Genomic DNA, 21,419 nt, shown 5'->3' with positions numbered 1-21,419 from the left:
AAAGACACAGACTCCAGCTGAAGGAATCAGTGTCATTTCCTGCAGTTCAGAGCAGCAAAGAATCACAAAAGGAGCAGCTCAGCAATGCACCCAACCATCCCCACCAAAGATTGCAGCAGAAATTAACAAAGATCCAGCAGCATTTACCCTCAGCCTTTACCATCCCCCAGACCCACACAGCAGCTGGGGAAGCTGTCACAGCCAAGGGCTGCAGAGCCACTCCTGGGCACTGGGAATTCCTGCAGGTGCCTCCAGCTCCAGGAGAGGCTCCAACCCCGCTGGGAGAGGGCCCAGCTCTGACAGTGCTGAATGAACAAACTGACAGCACTGCTAGTGTGGCAACATCTGCTTTCATCCTCCTCTTGGGTCCCTCCCAAAGCCTGGCCAGGGCCCCAGGAGGAACCAAGGGAGGTGACCATAAAGCCTCAAATAAGGCCAGATGTCAGATTTCATGGCCTTGTCTGGATTCTAAATACACAAAGGTCAATACATGTCTCACTAATGAGTGGCTACATCTATCACAGTGCTAAAGACCATGCATATTTCATCAGGGAGCAGATACAAAGATAACGTTTGCTTGGAAGGTTCATCCAGAAGCCACCTTTGGCTCAGGGCCTGCTGTCCAGGCCTCACTCAGGGCTGGTGTCCAGGCCTTGGCACTTCAGGGACGTGGTTTAGTGCTGGGCTTCGCATTGCTGGGTGAGCGGCTGCACTGGGTGAGCTCAGAGGGCTTTTCCAACAGAAAGGATTCTGTGATTCCATGATTCTATCCACTGCATTCAGCAGGGGCTATTTTAGAAGCATTACTTTGCTCCAAAAGTTCTCTCTTGCCCAGCTCCTGTGGCCTGAGGCTTCAGCTCCTGGTGCTGAGCTGCTCATGCTGAACGAGACGGCTCAGAGAGAAGAACACAGTCCATGCAATTCCTTCTGGGACACGGAGAGGGGAGGCTGTGCAAACAGGAGCATTGTTTGCTGTGGCCTCCTCTCTGCCCTTCACGCCTTTCAGCGCTTTGAACCAGCCAAGAGCTTTCTCCAAGAGTGCAATGGAGCAGCTGTTCCTGCTCCCGGGCCTGGCTCTCTCCAGTCTCTGCCCTTGCCTGGTTCTGTCCCTTGTGCTGTGCCCTCTGTTCCCCCAGGGCTCGCTGGCTGCTGCCCAGGACTGTGGCACTGGCACAGATCCAGTGCTCCAGAGCCTCCTTTCTGTGCCCTTGGAGCTGCCTGGGCACAGCAGCCTTTTCCATCTGGAAGCTCCCCATGCACAGGGAGTGCCCAGCTCCGTTCCTTGCACAGCCTCCAGGAGCCCAGGGCTGCCATCTCCAGTCCCTGCTGGCCCTGGGGGCTCCCAGGTGCCTCAGGCTGCTGTGACACCGCTGCACACGCGAGGGAAGAGGGGCAGGGGCTGTGCTCAAAGTCAGCTCCATGTGCTGCTGCTGCTGCTGTGGGGTCATTTGTGCAGCCCTGGCCCAGAGTCAGGGATCAGATCCTGCCAGTCTCTTCCAGCCCTGGCTGCTCAGAGTTTGGGCCTTGGAGCCTCAGGTGGCCAAAGGCAGCTGCTGCTGGTGCCTCTGTGTGCCCGAGTTCAGCAGTGCTGCTCCATCAGTCTGTGCCCAGCAACAGGGAAAAGCCTCAGCCCTGCAGGGCCAGGAGCTGCCGGGCTCTGCCTGAGCAGCTCAGCCAGCAGGAAGGGAGCTGCTCCACACAGGAACCAGGAGCAAACGACACTCATTTTATAGCACATGTTTTCTATTGAAAGGAAAAAAAAGGAAAAAGTAAGAAAAAACTATATAAAATGTGAAAGATAAAAACAAAACCCAAATGTGCAGTTAAAAATCTTCTCAAACTTTGAATTAAGAGGCAACTGATCTTTTGAAAGAGAACTCAGTTATTTACTTTGTAAATGTGCTGATGGCATGGATCCATCTTACTGACCTCAGCAGTCTTTTTAAAAAGTTTTTTGGGGATTGTTTCCAATATTGTTATTTTAAATTGTGGTCGAGGCAAGAGGAAATTGCTTTGTGCCCTTCCAGCTCCAAGCAGGACTGGAAATGGAAACTCTTTCAAAGCCCAAATCCTTTACAAGACAACGTTCCTTCTCAGCCTGGGAATGAGCTGCACATTCCCATTGAAACTTTCAGGGATTTCTTAGAGTCACAAAGTCCCACTGACAGCTTTTTGCTCTGGTGTGGAAGTGCAGAAGGGCAATTCTCCATCCACCAGCTCCAGACTGCACTGCCTCAGGAGCACGGCCCACTCGCCAGCTTTGGCCCACTTGTGGCACTTCTAGAGGAGGAAGAAAGTGCAATTGCACAATTCCAGCCAATCAAGAAGGACGAATGGGACAGACAAAACACCCTGTACAGATCCAGGCATTCAGCTGGACTGTGGAGAGTTTGGGTCCTTGCCAATTGGATGTGTGTCCCCAGCTGCAATCTCTGGGCCTGCAGCAGAGTCTCACTCACCTGCCAAAGCAGAAAGCTCAGGCGCTGTGCTCACAACGGGCTCGTCTGATGTGAGCTGTCAGAGCAATGTGAGGGCAGAGCCAGCCCAGCTGGGCCCAGGGCTGAGCCCAGCAGAGCCCTGGCAGAGCCCAGAGCAGCCTCAGCACCCGCAGAGCCCGGCTGCAAGGGGAGAAAGCAGAAAGTGCCTATCAGCTGAGGGCTCCTGTGCCCTTGTGCCAAGGCCTGCGGTGCCCAGGACATGCTGGCCGTGCCCAGAGCTGCCCATCCCTGCTGCCTTTGGCAGCAGAGCAGGAGGGCAGGACACGTGCCCAGCCTGCAGCCAGCCAGGGCACATCCAGCCCTCAGCAGCTGCCCAGAGCCAAAAAGCAGCTGGGCAGCTGACTGAAGAATTCATTGCGTCTGTCCCAGCAAAGGGGGAACCTTTGGTGCCCAGCTGTGCCATGCCCAGATCTGCGAGCAACCCCCTGCCTGTAGACTCACCTGCAAATTGGACCTGGAGCCTGGCTTTGAAGAAGGTGCCAGAATCCAAGTCCATCATCTTCAGCTGGCCAGGCCAAGGAAGAGATTATCATTCTTGAGGTTGTCCTTGGTGTCTCCAGCACCAGCCCCATTTGGAACAGCTTCTCCAGGGGCTCCTTCTCCTTCCCTGGGGTCAGACCAGGCTGTCAGGGCTCTGCCCAGGGCCCCAGCCATCCATGGACCAGGATGGGATGGATCCCAAACAAAACCAGGGGGATGGTGGCAACCAGTGCTTGTCACACCGGGTCTCCAGCTCAGCTCCAGCCCAAGAGCTGCATGTTCCCTTCCGCTGACCCCTGCTCAGAGCTACAGGCAGGACAAAACCAGCCTGGTTTGCTTTGCCACTGATTGCCAAGAGATGCATGTAGCTGGTACCTGCTAGGTCCCTGGATCCAACTGTGCACGTGGATTTCTTCAGTCTTCTAGGGCAGGGAAACACCCTTCATCCAAGGATGACAGAAAAGCTCTTCTAAGGATGGCCTGTCCAAGGGTTGCATGGACAAACACCTCTTAATAACATCTTGGCACTCTGGGGAGAGAAACCAGAAACCACCAGTCAGTTGGAGAAGTTGCCCTCCTGTTCCCATGCCCAGGTCATGCTGGGTGTGACCAGAGCTGGGCCTAAACTTCCCCATGGATGCTCTGTTTGGAGGACAGCAGGAGAGCAGGACATGTGCCTGCTCAGCAGCTGCCAGAGTGGTTTGCCCATGAGCCCGCTGCTGTCTCCCAGCACTGGTATTCCCCCCGTGCCCAGAGATGAGGATCCACCTCGAGAGAGCCATCGTGGGAACAAGATCCGCCCCCGGATGATCTCCTGGCCCCTCCGGAACGGGTGCTTCCCCATGACCAGGTGGCACAGCAGGAGGCCCAGGGACCAGATCGTGGCTGCCTCGCCGTGGTAGCGTTGGTGCTGGATCCACTCTGGTGGGCTGTAGGACTGGGTTCCTGTGGAACACAGACACAGCTCAGCAGGGGGCTGCTGCTGCTCCCAGAGCCCGGCCCCAGCATCCCTGGGCATGTGGGGGCTGCCCCAGAGGCACACGGGGTGAGCGCTGCCCTCTCGCCAGCACTTGGGACTTGTGCACAAACTCGCAGCTGGAAAAGAAGCCACTGGACTGGAAGAGGGCAGCACAATCCTTGGGAAAGCCCAACCATGACACACAAAGGAAAAACCCACCCAGTAGTGGAGAAAACCCACTCTCCTCCCCACCTGCATGGCCCCCAAAAATGTTAATAAGCCAAGGTGAACAAGGAGAGCGGAGCAGTCCAGCCCTTTCTTGCCTGCACACCAAACCATCCGGGAAATGGGGTCAGACCCCCCTCTCTGCTGCCCCCATGGGGGTTTGTGTCAGGCTGGCTGCCCCAGCTCCAGCCCCAGCCCAGGGCACAGTGGGTGCTGAAGGCTGTCAGCAGGGCTGGGAGCTGGCCGCCCTCACACCCCACCCAAATCAACTCAGCTCTAGCATCAATCCCATCCCAGCTGCAATAGAGGGAAGCCCCAGTGCTGCACCCAGGCTGGGCCACGAGATGCCCAGGAGCACCCCCTGCGAGGGCTCACCTGCAAATTGGGTGTAGGCTGTGTCTTGGAGGAAGGCGCCACAGCCAAAGTCGATCAGTTTCAGCTGCCTGCTGGCCAGGTCGAGCAGGACATTCTCGGGCTTAATGTCCCGGTGTAGGACCCCGCAGCTGGTGCAGTGCTGCACGGCCTCCAGCACCTGGCGGAACAGCTCCCGCGCCTCCTCCTCCGGCAGGAACCCCCGCTCCGCCAGGAAACCCGAGAGCTCCTGGCACCGCTCCGGACGCTCCAGCACCAGCAGGAAGCTGTCGGGGAGCTCAAGCCACTCCAGGAGCTGAATGACACCGCCACAGCCACCGGACACCTTGGCCAGCAGCACGATCTCCAGGGGTGCGCTGGTGCCGTCGGGCTGCGGGAGGAGCACGACGCCGTCAGTGGGGCCGAGGCCATGCGGGGCTCTGGGAGCCCTCAGCCAGCCCAGGATGCTCTGCATGCCCCGCTCAACCCACGCCCGCTCTCCCCGCAGAGCTCACGGCGGCTCCCACCGTGCCGGGCCCCGGCTCCTCGCCGCCCGGCACGGCCCGGCTGCTGCCGCTGGCTCCGCTCACTCACCAGCTCGCCCCAGTGCCGGACGCGATCCCTCGGCACGCGTTTGATGGCCACCTGCGAGCGAGGGAGAGCAGCGGGGTGAGCTCGCCGCCCGTCCCGCCGCGCCCCGACCTTCTCCTCCTCCTCCCTCCTCCTCCGCCCCCTCCTCCTGCGCCCGCCGCCGGCCCCGCCGCTCACCGGGGCGCCGTCCGAGAGCCGCGTGGCTGCGAAGACGCTGCCGAAGCCGCCGCGTCCCAGCATCGATCCCAGCCGGTACCGCTCCTGCAGGGCCTCCTGTGCCGTCCCTGCGGGCGGGACGCGGCTGTCAGCGCTCGGCCCGGGGCCAGCAACGATCCCCGAGCGCCCCTCACCCGCCCCGGGCCCGGCATCCCCACCCGCACCGGGCCCCGGCGGCTCGGGGCCGGCGGCCGCACTTCCGAGCGGCGGAGCTCGGGCCGGGGAAGCCGCAGCGGAAGCGGCGGGAGCGGCCGCGCCGCCTGTGTCCTCCGCGGGCCCCGGGAGGAGCAGGGGCCGGGGCCGGGACCGGGGTCGGGACCGGACCCTGCGTCGGGTCCGGGGCCGGGCTCGGGCCAGGCGGAGCCGAAGGGCGGCGATGCCGTCCCCGCCCCAGGCACTGATGCCCGCCCAGCAGCGCCACCGCCAGTACGGCCAGAGCCGGACGGAGGCGAGACCGCGGCGGGACGGCCGGGGCCGGGCACGGGGCAGCCCCGCCCGGGGCCGGGGGCGGGCCGGGGGCATGGCCCAGCCCGGAAGGGGAGAGGGAGGCGGGGAGAGGAGAGGGACGCCGGGCAAGGGACCCTGAGAGAAGGGTGCCCGACAGCGGGAAAGAGAGAGAAAGAGAAATAAAGAGACAAAGAGACAGAGAAAGAAAAATAGGGGAAAGCGTGTTTTAAATTATCTGTTTTGCTGCTCTCGCCGCTGCTGCTGCCGCCGCTGCTGCCGCTGCTGCTGCTGCTGCCGCTGCTGCAACTGAAGCACCGGGGCCGTTCGTCCCCGTGTCCGTTCCCTGCTCGCCCCACGAGCCCCACGTTCGAGCCCCGCGCGCCCCGGGGACAGCCCCTCCGTCTGTCCAAACACGGGAACTTTGCAGCCTTGAGCCCGGATGCAGAGCCCTGACTCCTGCACTCTGGCACAGCGATCCCCTCGCTTGCTGCTGTGCATTGTCCTTGCTGAGGGTCAAACACTGTCGGGCCACCTTCCCTTGGGGAAGGATTCCTACCTGACCCAAGCACTGCACTTACATCTCCAGTGTTGCTTTCCTGTAAAAACAGGGGAAGGAAAACTGTGTGTGGCTCATGGTATTTTAGAGTGTCTAAAAATCACTAAGTCAGTGATCCTAGAGGTGAGGTGCATCTGGAATTACTGGGATGCAACATAGAAAAGGGGAGCATAGAAATAAATAGAGGAAAACACCTTGGATTGTTTATTTTATTTCACATCTGGAAAGCTGTTTCAGTTTTCCAGGAGTCTTCTCCTGTCTGCTCTTCCCAAAAATCTCTCACGGAGAACAAGGTTGAGCTTCTGTCACAAGATTTTCCATCAGGAAATTATGCCACTGGTGAAATTTTCATTGTGACTGTTTGTGCTGGTTTAGGGCAAATTTTGGGAGGAAACCTCCTAAAGGGGTCTGTCTAAAAAGCAAGTTCAAGCGGCCCCTCCCCCTACTAGTTCAGGAAAAGACTTCCCTTGAGAAAAGTGAAAAAAGATCCCAGTTTTTTTAATGAGTAAAGTATTCACAAGCACAAAAAATGAATAATATTAAATAAACCTCTGACAGTGCTGAAGAGATGGCAAATTCAGAAAGTCCTTTTTGTGGGTTGTAGTTGGCTCACTCGGTCTCTTCTAAGTCCCTCTGGTGCTGGAATGCAGCGTCCCAGAGCTCGGGGGGCCACAGGTGTGAGCTGCTGCCGGTGTTTATCTGGGTTTTCAGTCCAGAGCAGGTGTAAACAGTTCCAAGAAAAAGGAAAGTCACAGTCCAAAGAAACTTCTCTGCCTAAGCTAGCTAAAACCAAATTGCTAGACCTAGGCTGTCAAGACACCGGGAAATTTCCAAATCTAGGCACTGGCGGTCCCTGCAAACACTAGATATGGATGGTGCTAGAGTCAGAACCTGGAAATTTCCAAAATTTTAGATTTCTGTGCCAGTAAATCACTGGACTTGGGCTGTGCCAGCACCAGGAAATTTCCAAATCTGGGTACTGGGGCAGCAAACACAAGATGTGGGAGGTGCCAGATGCAGTAGCAGGAAGTTGCCAGGTTTTGGATTTCTGTGCCAGCAAATTGCTGTACTTGGGCTGTTCCAGAATAGGGAAATTTTTGGATCAAGGGACTGGCAGTGCCAGCAAACCCCACATTTCAGGAAGGATTGGATCTGGACCCTTCCCTTCCCTTCCCTTCCCTTCCCTTCCCTTCCCTTCCCTTCCCTTCCCTTCCCTTCCCTTCCCTTCCCTTCCCTTCCCTTCCCTTCCCTTCCCTCCCTCAACAAGGTGCCAGAGGGGCTGGACAGCAGCCAGGCAGGAAGGGACCTGCAGGGACTGATGGACAGCAGGCTGGACATGAGCCAGCAGTGTGCCCAGGTGGCCAAGCAGGCCAGTGGCTCCTGGCCTGGATCAGGAATGGTGTGGCCAGCAGGAGCAGGGCAGGGATTGTTCCCCTGTGATCAGCACTGCTTGGGCAGCACCTCAAGTGCTGTTTGCAGTTCTGGTGCCCCCAGTTTAGGACATGGAAGAGCTGGAGCGTGTCCAGAGAAGGGCAACAAGGCTGGTGATGGGTCTGGAGCACAAGTCCTGTGAGGAGTCGCTGAGGGAGCTGAGGTTGTTTATCCTGGAGAAGAGGAGGTTCAGGGGAGACAGGGCAGTGTCAGGGCACAAGTTGGACTTGATGATCTCCATGGCCTGTTCCACCCTTGCTGATTCTGGGATTCTTTGAAAGAACCCTTGGAGCAGTTGCAGGAGGAGCCCTGGGCCTCCTCTTCAGAAGCTCCAGCAGCCCAGGTCCCTCAGCTTCTCCTGCTAGCCCCAAAGCCCATCCTGTCAGTCCTGCAGAGCCTCTGCAGCTCCTCCTCACTGCCCAGAACAGGGAGCCCCAGAGCCAGACACAGCAGCCCAGATGTGCCCCCCTGGCCTGGGGTGCTGCTGGCAAGGGAGCAGCACCAGGCACTGCAGGAGCCTGCAGACAATTCCTGCAGCACTTGCAGGATGATCCTGCTGCCCAAGGGACGTTCCCATGGTGCCAAGTCAGGAACTGCAATGGAGAGTGGGGCCAGAGAGGAAAGGGCAAGAAGGAATGGGCTGTTTGCAGGGAAGGGAACAGGAGTGGGCAATCGGAAGACATTTGTATCAGGAAGAGTAAAGAAAGCAAAGGTGAAGCCAAGGAAATGCTCAGGACAGTTTGGGGGTGGCTGCCAGGCAGCCCTGGCTCTGACCAACAGCGTCTGCAGTGGGACAGGAAACTCCCAGCTGATGGGAACAAACTTTCTGGCTGACTGCAGAGGCCAGGACAAAGCTGAGTGGTTTCCCTGGTGTCCCCCAGCCCTTGCTGGCCCCAGGGGCTGATGGCATTTGTGCTCCCTCAGGTTCATGTCCCCACAGCAACAGCATGGGAGTGCTCCCCCTGCTCTGTTCAATGCAAACAGGGGCTGCTGAGCCAGTGCTGCCGTGTCTGTGCCTGCAAGGATGGGGCACCTGTGTGAGCTGGGGGAGAGGCCAGGGTTTCAGAGGGGGGCTGTTGTTGGCAGCTCCATCAGGATGCTCTGGGACGCTGCCCTGGGCTGTGCAGCGCACTGGGGATGGATCAGCCCCTGCTCTGCTGCTCCTTCCCATCTGCCCCCAGGTCCCTGCAGAGCCCCAGCCATGCTGTTTGCCCCCAGCCTGCCCACGGCCAGCCTGGGCTGCTCACGGGGGTTTTCTGTGCTGAGAATCGGCCTGGGTGTGTTCTTGGGAGAGCCTGGGCAAGGAGCCTGGAGCCCCCAGGGCCAGGGCTGAGGCGTCAGTGCTGCCCCAGCAGTGCCCATGGCCTGTCTCTGCTGCAGCCCCGGCACTGCCGCCCCCAGGGCTATGCCCAGCCATGAGAGCACTCAGGTCCTACAGCAATACTAGGGCCACCAGGGCAGCCAAGGGAATCTAGATAGCCCTGACAGCTTTTGTCTGGGAGGTACCATTGGAAAACCATATAAAGAATTTTGGAGGCGGATTCTCAATTTTGGCCATGGATGGCTGGACTTGAAAGTGTTTTTTTCAATGGGAAGAAAAGAACGGGCCCCCAGTGTTTTGAAGGCACATGAGGGGTGGCCCTCAAGAGGCCAAGGCCAGCCAGAGCTATCTGTCCTGGCAGGTTTCATATGGGAATAATCCTTGGATATAATCAGATTTGAGGGAGGAATCCCAATTTCAGCCTTGAACCCCTGGAGGAGAAGGACAGTTCTTTCCCACAGGAAGGAATGCACAGAACTCCACGGTTTCAGGGGATGATAAGAAGCAACTCTCAACATGCCAAGGCCAGCGGGACCAGTCAAGCAGCCCCCAGGAGGCCCAGCCACCCAGACCTGTTCCATGTTCCTGGATCCTTGGGGCCCTGCAGCATCAAAATTGCCCCTTGGTTCCATGAGGCCCTGTAGGATCACCACAGATCTTTGTTTCCATGAGGCCCAGTGATATAACAAAGGTCTCCTTGGCTCTGCAGTGGCACAATGGCCCCTTGCTTTCCATGAGGCCTTGCAGTGTCCAAATGGTTTCCTTCTTGCCATGGGACTGCACAAGGCCACAATGGCCCCTTGCTTCCATGAGGTCACAGTGTCTCCAAATGGCCCCTTGGTTCTATTGGGTTCCGTGGGATCACAGTGGCCCCTTGACTCCAGCAGGCCTGGATGTGTTACACTGGCCCCTTGTTTCCATGGGGACCCACAGTGTCCCAATGGCCCATTGATTCCATGAGGTTGTTAGTGTCACAATGATCTCCTTGGTTCTGGGGCCCTGCTGTGGCTGCTGTGTAACAATGGACCTGTGGTACCATGAGGTTCCGTAGTGTCACCATGGTCCCTTTGGTTCCACAAGGCCTTGCTATGCCACAATGGCCGCTTGGATCCATGAGGTTCTGTACTGTCAACAATGATCTCCTTGGTTCCGCAGTGTCACAATGGATCCTTGGTTCCATGAGGAGCCTGGCCTCCCACAGCCCCTCACAGCTCCCCATGGCCCCTCATGGCCCCTCACAGCCCCTCATGGCCCCTCACAGCCCCTCATGGCTCCTTCACAGCTTCCCATGGCCCCTCACAGCCCCTCATGGCTCACTCACAGTTCCCCATGGCCCCTCACAGACTCTTACAGAACCTCTCAGCTCCTTGCAGCCCCTCATGGCCCTTCACAGCCCCTCATGACTCCCTCACAGTTCCCCATGGTCCCTCACAGCTCCCCATGGCCCCTCACAGCCTCCCACAGCTCATGGCTCCCTCACAGTTCCCCAAGACCCGTCACAGCCCCTCACTGTGGATGCTCTGGAAGAGAGAGAGAGAAACAGCAAGTGTTTCTCACAGCAGCATGTGAGAATTTTTAGGGTGTTGTAGGGATGTGATAACTTGTTAAGTATAAACAATCTGCAGGTGGTATTCTTCTACTTTGTCTTTCTGTTCTTCTCAAGGACAGTGTAATGTATTTTTGTTAACCAGCCAATCAAATAGAATAAATCATCTCATGCTATAAAAACCACAAGGTTCTCTTGAATAAAACCTTCTTTCACTCTCTCTACAAACTGCCTCCCGCCTGTTCCTGTGTCATTCTCGACTCAAGAGTGACACCTCACAGCCCCTCATGGCCCCTCACAACCCCTCACAGTTCCCCATGGCCCCTCATGGTCCCTCACAGCCCCTCATGCCCCCTCACAGCCCCAGACGTGGGGCGCCTCCCAGAGAAGGAGGGGTCGGGCCCTGCTTGTTCTCCCTTCATTTAATTCCCTTCATTACAGCGACAAGTAAAGAAAGGCTGAAATGGAGCCTTTCCCCAGCGTTTCCCTCGGGGTTAACTGTGGGCTGAAGCTCTGTGCTGGCCCCGGTCCCAGCGCCACCATCCCTGCAGCCGCCAGGCCTTTGCTGTCCCCCCGTGTCCATTCCCTGTCCCCGAGTCCCGCCCGGCTCTGGCAGCAGCAGCAGCCGCAGCGCAGGGGGCGCCGGCCCGGCCCAGCCAGGGCTCCCGGCCAGGAGCAGCAGCAGCGCCGGCCCCTTCCCGCCTGCTCCTGCCTCGGCTCCCAAGGGCTTTTTCCAGCTCAGTTCTGGAGCACAGCAACCAGCACCCACACACAGCCCTGACTGCTCAGGGCCCGTCTGTGCTGCCCCGAGCCAGCCCTCAGAGGAAGAAAGGATCGGGTTCCAGAGCTGTTTACAGCACTGTTTTACTCACCCTGAGGTGGCAGCAGGAGGCTGCTGGTGCCTTTGCCTTGGGAATTGGGGATCATGGCTGCTCTTGGCCCTCTTCTGCTTGCCACCTGAATTTTATCCATGAAACTGCAAGTGCCACTTTCAGTTGGTGCTACCCACGGTGCTTTCATGACAGTGAAGTCAGCATTTTTATCTCAGGCATAAAGATCAACAGATACTGGAATGCTCACCAACCTCAAGCTCTAAGGTGAGGGGAATTAAAGCCTCACAGGCCACATTTGCAGTGCTCATACACAGCCCTGTTGCTGGCACTGATGAAATAGAATAAGCTGACAGAGGCCATCACAAAAATTGCCTCTGCAGTGTGGAATTAAACTAAAAAATCCACCAGGAGAAACAGAAACCAGAACTTCTCGACTCGCTTCATGACTCCTTCCCAGCAGCAGGAAACAGAGATGCCCAGAGGTGTTTTGCAGTGCTGCTGCCCCCAGTTTACAGCCAGGCTTGTATTCCCTAACAATTCCTGGTACCACCTCCTGTTTTCTTAGCCTGGAACAGTAACAATGAAAACCTCACCAATGGCACAACTCCCCAGTCCATCAGCAAAAGAAAGGACAAGTTGTCAAGTTCTCCAAACCTTTGTCCTGCTTTGCTGCAAGAGTTCTGCTGCAGGCACAGTGTGGAAAGCCAGGAGAAGCCGCAGTTGGTGGCACATCTTGTGGCAGGAGCTCGACCTCATTCTCCACGAAATGTTTTTGAAAAGAGCAGACAGGATTACAGAGAAGATTCCTGGGAAACTGAATCAGCTTTCTAGAAGTGAAATGAAAATGGAAAGAAATAATGTGAAATGTTTTCCTCAATTTATTTCTGTGCTCCTCTTTTCCATCTTACACTACTTCTCCATGCCATTAATTCCAAATGCATCTCACCTCTAAGATCAATGACTTAGCAAGTTTTAGACACTCTAAAATACCATGAGCTGCACAGTTTGCATTCCCCTGTTTTTGTTGGAAAGCAACGCTGGAGACACAAGTGCAGCGCTTGGAAGCCTGCAGGCAAGGAATGTGCCCCGGCAGTGTGTGACGCTCAGCAGGGACAATGCTTAGCAATGCTGCAGGCAGGGAATGTGCCCCGGCAGTGTGTGACCCTCAGCAGGGAGAATGCTCAGCAGCGTTGCTGTGCTCGGTCCCCATGGAACCATGCCAGGAGCAGCTGCTGAGCTCAGAAGCCATCGCAGCCCCCGCCCTGCTCCAGAGCCCCTTGGCAGGGTGGGCTCCTGCCCTGGCTCTGTGTGCCAGGAGCCGGCAGCGCTGGGTGCAGGGAGCCCAGGGAGGGCACAGAGATGCTGGGTGAGAAATGCTGGGGCACAGCGAGATGGGCAAGTGCAGCCGGCCAGGGCAGAGGAGCAAGCACGCACAGGGGCACAGCCTGCAGGACACATGGCCAAGGGGAGAAAACAAAAAACTTCTCAGGGGGGTGGAGAACAAACTTTTAGTTACAAACTTAAGAGAATGAAGTACTTGGGAAATCTTAAACAGCATTGAATTACAGTAAATCACTTGACAAAGCACTGACTTAGCAAACTCTAACCTGTCCAACTTCAAGTTATGCAGATTTTGAGAAGAGGAAGTCAGGAGAAGAGAGAGAGGGAGAGAGAGATCCACAGTCAGTCTTGGATCTCAGCTGCTGTGAGCTCTGGAGCCGTGGGACGTTTCAGTGTCACACCTGTGTCACAGCCTGACCTGCTCTGGTCCCTCTCTCAGGTGGGGTTTTTGGGGTGCCAGGGGCTTGGCAGCCACTTTGAGGCTGGGCCAGAGGCTGCAGTGGCTGGGGTGGGGCAGTGACCACCCCACCTATGCAGAACTCTTCCTGCCCCCAAACACACACTGGAGATGTCTGGGGCTGTTCATCATTTCTCTGCTCTCCAGCACCGAGGCAACAGACTCTGGATACAGCTCTGAGATCATGCCCAAGGCAACCACCCCTGGCAATGGGGCTCCATGGAGCTGCTCTCAGGAACGCCCCCAAGAGCTGGAGAGTGCCCCAAAACTGCCTCAGAAATGTGAGATACCTCAAAATCTCTTCAGGAATGTAGATTATTAAAAAATTCACTCAGTAATGGGCTCCCCCTCCCTTCATCATCCCCAAACTTTGGCTGTCTCATTCCAGACCCCAACCCACCTCCCCATTCCCAACCTCAACACATCCCACCCCTCCTGGACATCATGGCCACCTTCCCAAGCCATATTTCCCCCATTTTCCACCTCCCAAACTCCATCCCACCCATCCTGCCCTGCCTAATCCCCATCTCAACCCTCCTGATTTGAAGCTCACTTTGCTCAATCCCCTTCCAACCCCATTACACACCAAAGAGCTGTGGAATCGAGGAATTTTGGAGTGGGATTGAGTAGTTTTCAGTGGCATTAAGATGACAGATTGAATCCTCTTGTCTCTTTCAGTGCCAAGAAAGGGAAACAAGTACACCAAATAACCCTAAAACCCCCAAATTCTCCCAGTTATCTCCCTGAATCCCAGATTCCCCTGAAACACAAGTAAAAATGAGGTTTTAGATGCCCTTGATGAATTTATTGATTTTTACCCCAATTTTCTCTGTTTTAAAGGGATGAAGATGAATCCAAAAATTAGGGCCAAAACAAAAGAATAACCAGCCCAGTGTCTTCCCAACATGGATCACAGGAAATGTGGATGGCCAGGGCTCTGACCAACATGGGTCCTCCCATGGGGGATGGAGCTGGAGCAGTGCATGAAGCTCCTCCTGCAGTTGGGGCACTCACAGGGCTGCCCTTACCGATGACTCTTTTGGTGTCAGGTAAAGAACGAGCGCTGTGAGAAGCTCTTCCCACACTGGGGACACTCGTAGGACCTCTCCCCGATGTGGATGCGCCGGTGCCTGATGAGGGTCAAGTTGTGCTTGAAGCCCTTCCCACAGTCAGGACAGCAGGAGCGCCTCTGCTCTGTGTGAATCTGCTGGTGCAGGAGGAGATCAGAGCTGGTCTGAAACCTCTTCGGACACTGGGGACACTCATAAGGCCTCTCCCCAGTGTGGATGCGTTGGTGGGTGACGAGGGCAGAGCTGCAGCTGAAGCCCTTCCCACATTCCCCACACTTGTAGGGCCATTCCCTGGTGTGGATCATCTGGTGGCTAATCAGGTCGGAGCTCCGTCTGAAGCTCTTCCCACGCTCCAAGCTGTTGCAGAATGGCTCTCAAGTTCAAACTTCCTTTAGGTCCCTGTTCGGGCAGCCATTTGTTGCAGAATGAGGCCTTTGTCGGGGATGAGCCATTTGTCGGTGAAGGGAGACTCGGGCACTCAATATGAGTGATAAGCAAGTTCCGTTTATTGAAGAGAGCATCAAACACTTATACAGCACATAATAAGCTTATGAATATTCTGTAAGCCAAGCGATCTATTGGTTAAACTATACCATCAACTCTTCCTCATTCTTTTGGGCCTACATTCTCTATTTCCCACGTCTCTCTGTCCACTTGTTATCATACCCAGCTAGGCCTAAGGACACGCTATCTTGCAGGTGCAAAACTCAAACTAGCTGTGTTCGGTACTTTCCCAGCTCCTGGTCGGCTAACAAGCGAATGTCTACGTGACCTCTGTCATGTAGCCATTTCTCCACACTTACCAGTGAGCATTTTCAGTTCTGCCACCCATGTTTAGAGCAAGTTTTCTGTGACTCACTGCACCAGGTCAGTCCAAAGAAGAGCATTAGGAAGTATCCAGCTGTATTTTCTCTTCTTCCTTCTGTACATGCTGCTTTTTTGAGCACTCTGGCTTTCTGAGCTCCCTCACATGTCTTGATCCTTTTCTGGATAACCAGAGGAATATCGGGATTAAATCCTGTCTCAGCTCTGAGGTCTGGCTTTTGAAGAGCCCCAGTCATCCTCTCCTACTCATCTCATCCTGGTCTTGGTGGAAATATTATGCCTTCATGGGATTGTTATTCAGCTTTGGGGCATTCTGGCACTGCTGTTCAGTGAAAGATTTTGAGACTTTGAAAGGTTTCCTGGTGTGGCAATGAAAATCCTCAATCCTAATACTTGATGGGGTGTGCAGTTGCCTGAGTTGTGAAGCCTCCTGAAAAACATTGTTTGTTCTTTTCTCTTTGACTTTTCCTTGACTGTTTTCATCAACAGATCAGGAGGTTTGGGGATATCTTTTCAAAGGGAATTTCAATTAATCTCCTGTCTGGCATTTCAAAGGGGAACAGTGGTTTGGTTTTTTTAACCAGCACCTGCTTACCATCCAATTAGCTAACTGCCTTTAATTAACTATAATACATTCCAGGAGAGCAAAATAACAAGGGACCAAAATCAAGTGGTGATGACTCTGTGACTGAACCTGGACTTCCCCTTTCCAAGGTGCAGGATTCTGGGTAACCCTTTGCTGGCCACTTTGAGCTCTGCCATGCAGTGCCTTGGGTTTCTGGGGAGGGAAAAGCATCCAGTCCCTCACCTCCAGGTTCACATCTGCAAATCCAGAGGCCAGTGGATATTTCTGTCCATGGGATTTGCATACTGCATGCCCCATAGGATTCTGGTTGTGAGCTTTCCTCAAAAACATGGTGAGATGAGGTGTGCAGGACTCATTTCTTCAGAAGGGCAGGAGAAACCTCTGAAGGCCTTCCCTAAAGGGCCTCCTTACCCAGCAGTCTGACACAAATTTGCTTCTGAAGAGCTTTGTAATTTGTCCTTATTATGTTCTATGTGTGATTTAATGAAAGCCTTTTTCTCTACTGTAATTGAGCTCTTAATCTCATCTGAAAAGCAGAGCACAATCCCTTCAGAGATGGTGTTTGAGTAACAGCCTGTTTGTGTTTCCTCTGCTGTGGTACTGCTCATGGAGCTGCTCACTCCTGATTTAAGAACAGAAAATAAACAGATTTCTCTGAGTCAAAAATACATCAGTGATGGCACATAGAGTAGGTTTGAATGAAAACCTCTTTTTTCTATTGGGCAAGAGATCTTCCAAGCAAGATCTTTCCTGGTTCTGCAAAGAATATGAAGGAGTGAGTTTTCCTTAGTGCGCTCCTGAGGCTTCATGCAGGTGATGCTCAGAAAATGGCACATGGGCATGGCAGCTGTCAGCAAAACAATTGGCTCTGGGCAGGTAAAAGTTGGCAGGAGATAAGAGTGGAAAGTCAAAACAACAGAATGCTGAAAAACTTGTAAGAGGATTAACGACTTCAGTGAAAATTCCTCATCTTAAAGCTTCAAAACACATTTTTACAAAAATCCACAAAGGTGTCCTGATTTTGATCAGTCTGATCTTCCTAAATAGCATTTTTCAATCAGAATTAGGAGTTGAGAGACACTAAAGGAGGCTCAGCAGAGGATTTTTCATTGTGACCTTAGTATATCTTTTTTACTGTGCTGTAGTTTGGAAGGAGGCCCCAAGCTCCAGCTGCAGCCTGGGGAGATCCTGTTGACCTAAACACTCCCCAAAGCTGCTGTGGGACTGACCCAGAACCAGAATCTGTATGGAACTGGGTAAAATACTTCCCACTAGAAAACACTTGCAGCTTGATGGTGATCCACAGTTCCCAGTTCAGACCACAGGCAGTGCCAGTAGTCACCAGTTTGCTGCCTGCTCTGTGCAGAGCTGCTGGCTGTGAGTGGCAGAGCTGTGGGGTGACAGGCTGGTGGCTTTTTGGGGCACACAGAGCCTTCCATATCTACTGCTTTGTCCCCACTAAAGAGTGGATTTTCCTAGAGAAATACCTGGAGAATGGGAAGGATGAAGAGCAAATCATTCCCTGCCAGTGGATGCTGTGCTTGTTGCAAACACGAGTTACATCTGGTAGGAGTCCTTGCTGTCAACCCTCAGGGATTCCAGGCTGAGATCAGCTCAGCTCTGTCATTTGCCAGGGGAATGAGGATCAGACTCCACCACACCTCCAGAGCTGGGGACGAGTGGGTTGAATCACATCCAGAGCCAGGATGAGGAATGGGCTGTGTTTTGTCTTGCCATGCACAGCAGATATCCTAATTTAAAGCTGTGCTGTCTTCCCAGATTCTGCTTCTTCCTCTGAGAAGACCCATCCATTTTGATCCTGTTCCTTTCCACCCATCCCTCTAAAGATCTCCATTACTGGAGTAATTGGCACTATTGGATCAACTTTTGATGTGATGAGCAGTGGATTTTTGTAGTCAACATGCCAACTTAAAGTGCCACAAATAAAAGATCAATTACTTCTTTCCTGGAGAAGAAATTAAGGTAAAATCTTTCAATGTAATGGGCTGAGTGTACAAAGCTAAAGAGGTAGAAGATTTAAATCAGACTGTCTCCTGAGAGGATGTGTTTTTAATGTAAAAGTAACAAAAACAACCCAAACAGTGAGAGAGCATCACTTGAGCTGCACCTCTGTCAGTAAGGGATGGATCCCTCCTGCTCTTTCTCCTGCCTGGGGCACCTGTGTGGGGCTGGTTGTCCCTGTCATTTACCTTTTGATTGCACAACCATTTCTTAGAAAACAGTTGGCTCTTCAGACCCTCCTGGGCATTCAAGTGAGTCCAGGAGATGTGGGGGTGAGCTGACAAGTGGGTTTGGATGGTCCTGGCTGTTAGGTGTTGCTATGTTTCCTGATGCTGGTCTCAAAAGCAATCCCTGGCACGCTGCTTTTGTGGAAGGCAGAAGAGCTCTGTGCTTGAAATTACCTGTTCTGGGGAAATGCAATGAATTTTCTGCTAGGAGCTGCATGTAAGCAGGGATGGAGCCTGAATTAGGGATCTGCCCTTGTGGGGATCCCTTACACTGACACAAAGCTCTCTGTGCCTTTCCAGAGGGCTGTCACCCTACAGAAACATGTCACTTCAGGGCAGGGAGGGGGATTTGACATCACAAAACATCGAGGGAAAGACATCGAGGCAAATTCTCCTTTTCTGGTCAGGAAAACCAGGGTGTGTGCCTGCTGTGTTCACGAGCAGCAAACCAATTGCTCAGGGATTTCTGCTGGGAGATTTGTGCTTTATGAAATTCCTGCCAGTGGCAGAGGGCTGGGGAGCTGGAAATGATAGCGCTGTCTTCCTCCCCTCTGCTGCTTTAATTGTTTGTAATGATTTAATAAGCAGCACTATTCTTCCCCGCAGCAAACACAGGTGGCATTTTATTACCTTTATTAGGGTCCCTGTTTGGAATTTCTTTGCTGTATTTCCTTCTTTGCAGGCTTGGTCCAAAACTTGGAGAGGTCACTGTAAGAACTGGACTTTGTGCTGTCAATATTCTGAGTGTTGAGCCAGCACCAAATCCATGCAATTTTATGGGAAAGAAATAATAAGGACAAATGACATGATTTAAGCAAGGAAATGCTCTTGCCTTTGGCATTTTATGTGCACACCAGGAGAGAAAGAGCAAAGCAGGTACAAGCTCCCAGTAGTTGCAGAAAAATGAATGGAAATAACTTCCCGTTTAGGCTGGGAATCAGGAGAAAATTTATACTCATCAGAAGGGTATTGAAGAGGAGCAGCTGCCTAGTGACAGCAGACAGGTGGAGAAGTGAAACCCCAAATTAAAGGCTTTTAATGTGGAGTTTTTTGGATGTTGGGGTCTTTAGAAGCAGATTTTGTGAGTCCCACGGGCAATGGAGGTCACTTCCCAGGGGAGCATCCCTGTCCCATGCCTGGGATCTGCGGCTCTGGTCCCACAGAGTGATTTGGGTTGTACCTGATGGCTCAGCAGAGCTTGGGGAAATGCCTCAATGTTGGTTGGATTTGAATGGCATGTGGGTCAAATCGAGTTTCTCCTCTGAGGGATGGAGTCTTGACCTCTCACAGGTTTTGCTTGAGTATTTCTTTAATCTGTCCCCCACCCCAAAACCCCCCAACAGATCCCCTTCTCCTGCCACTCTGTATCTCCCACAGCTGTGATCCTCAGGGCTTTTCCCTTACACTAAAAGAACTGGAAATCGGCTGGGTTTTGTTGCCTCTTGGCAAAAAAATTGTGTCCTATTATGCAGCTCAGGGGGAAAGAAACCTCTTCCTCCCTTCAGTCTGCTGCCACAAAGTATTTTGTTCCTCTTTGTGAAGAACCAGGAAGAAACACTTCTTTTTAAGATGAGGGAGCCCAATTCAATTCCCTTATCATTCTGAGCAAAATAACCCAGTTATTTATGTTGAAAGTCACTCCAAAATTTTGAAGATATCTTTTTAGAAAATATTTCTCTTGGTGACTGATTATGAATGGGTATGGGAAGAAACTCTTTGCATTGAACCACTCAAAGCAGTAATTTCTTCCCAAAGAGTAGATGTAATTCCATTTTTTGGGTGAAAAAAAATAAGTAGTAGTGGACCAAAGGAGCTTCAAGCTGATCTCTATTTGCTGCCAATGACTGAATTAAATGCACAGGGTTCCTATCAGCTCTTCCAGACAAAACGTTGTATTTGGGTTATTGGGGGTTTTGTCAGAAATCTTTGTAGCATGAATAGTTCATGGACTTATCTCTGCTGGCTTCAGCCATTCTGCTGTCTATCATATCTTGCTATTATAAGGCAGCTCTTTTCATTATGTTGTCTTTTAATTCAGATATCTGAGCCTTTTTCTACTTCTAGTTCCACTTTTCAGCAGGACAAACATTTTCGGTCAATGTATTCAGTGGTGGCCACACAAGTGAAGGCAAGGAGCTGGCAGGTAATAATTTATGAAACTTTCTATAATTGGAAAAATCTCAGCATTCAATTTCCATCTCTTTAGAAATCTCTATTTCTTTTCTTGTCTCTTGTGCTCTTTGTGGCTGGTCTGAGTTTAGTGCTTGGAAATGCAATTAGATGGATTCCAATCCTTTTGAGAGAGAATAATCTTGTATACAAAGCCAAATAAATTTAACTTTTCAATATTAGAGCAGTTTGACATCCAGGTTGGGGACCTGGCAGTGGTTAGTGCCTGGCCAGCCTCAGAACACAGAGTTTGTCTGATTTAGGTCCAGCCCCTCAGGGTGCTCAGGAACAGGGGTTCCCCACAGCCCAGCGCACCCTCCTTAGCCCTGGGCTCCCAAGGGCAGAGCCATGGCTGAGGCTCTGCAGGAGCAGGCGGGCTCAGCCCTGCTCCAACATGGGATCCCATGGGACAGGGCACGCTGGGATTTGCCCCTGCAGCTACCAGGTGTGTCCAGAGAAACTGCAGGGAGGGGGTGACCTCTGTCAGTGGGACCCCTCTGTGCACAGGTGCCCCCACTCCTGGGGTGGCTGTGCCAGCTCCCCCAGGGACCTCCAGCCCTGAGAACCTGGAGCAAGTGGAAACCACAACTTTGCAAATGCTGCCTGGGCCCAATGCAAATGGTAAGAGAACGGGGGTGTGAAAAAAAAAATTGTTTATTACAGAAGAACATCAACAACAATACAGAACACTTTAACAATGTAAGAACATTTGTAACAACAACAATCCGTAGAACGTATATACATTAGAACCTATCTAGCTAAAATATATGAAATTTGTAGAAGATAAAAAAATTCTACAAGTTTTAAGTCCTAAATCCTATTCCTAAAGACAAAAAACTGTAGAACATATGTACAAAAGGGTGGCATCTCTGTCCGGAATGTTCATCAGTGCTGGAAGAGAAGCAGGTGCTGTGGTCACTGCAGTCAGGCACAGAGGGCTCTTCCACGTGTCCCTAGGTTGGCACATGTGGGCAAAGCAGGACTCTGCTACCAGAGCTGAGCCTGGCTGGCTGTGGGATGGAGCTTGAGTGGCCCAAAGTGAGCACAGGACAGGCGGTGTGTGGCCACCAGACTCCAGTTCGTGAGGTGCCGTGTCTCTGTACAGGGACCAGCCTAGCTCCAGTCTGGCAGCAGGGGACCCACTCTGCCTGTGGGGATCACGTGCCTGTCCTGCTGCTGGCATTGGTCTTCATCCCAAAAGCATCTCCTCTTCCTCATCTTTTATATCAATGTCCATGTCCTCAATGTATTCTTCCATTTCCACTTCCA

The 21,419-nt window shown here is 53.1% G+C and overlaps 1 protein-coding gene across 1 annotated transcript; it reads right to left on the bottom strand.

The window, feature by feature from the left end:
- Window positions 1-3,400: 3,400 nt before the first annotated feature.
- Window positions 3,401-10,134, bottom strand: LOC132087163 (serine/threonine-protein kinase pim-1-like). The gene is made up of 6 exons (XM_059493208.1): window positions 10,111-10,134; window positions 5,281-5,901; window positions 5,107-5,157; window positions 4,537-4,903; window positions 3,747-3,923; window positions 3,401-3,507 (listed from the first exon to the last, which is right to left on the bottom strand). The coding sequence occupies exons 1-6, from the start codon at window positions 10,132-10,134 to the stop codon at window positions 3,401-3,403; spliced, it is 1,347 nt and encodes a 448-aa protein (XP_059349191.1).
- Between the last annotated feature and the right edge of the window lie 11,285 nt (window positions 10,135-21,419).

This window comes from Ammospiza nelsoni, unplaced genomic scaffold (genome assembly GCF_027579445.1).
Source record: "Ammospiza nelsoni isolate bAmmNel1 unplaced genomic scaffold, bAmmNel1.pri scaffold_40, whole genome shotgun sequence".
Classification (NCBI taxonomy): domain Eukaryota; kingdom Metazoa; phylum Chordata; class Aves; order Passeriformes; family Passerellidae; genus Ammospiza; species Ammospiza nelsoni.
The sequence above is the reverse complement of the archived record's forward strand: the minus strand, read 5'-3'. Positions and strand labels throughout refer to the sequence as shown.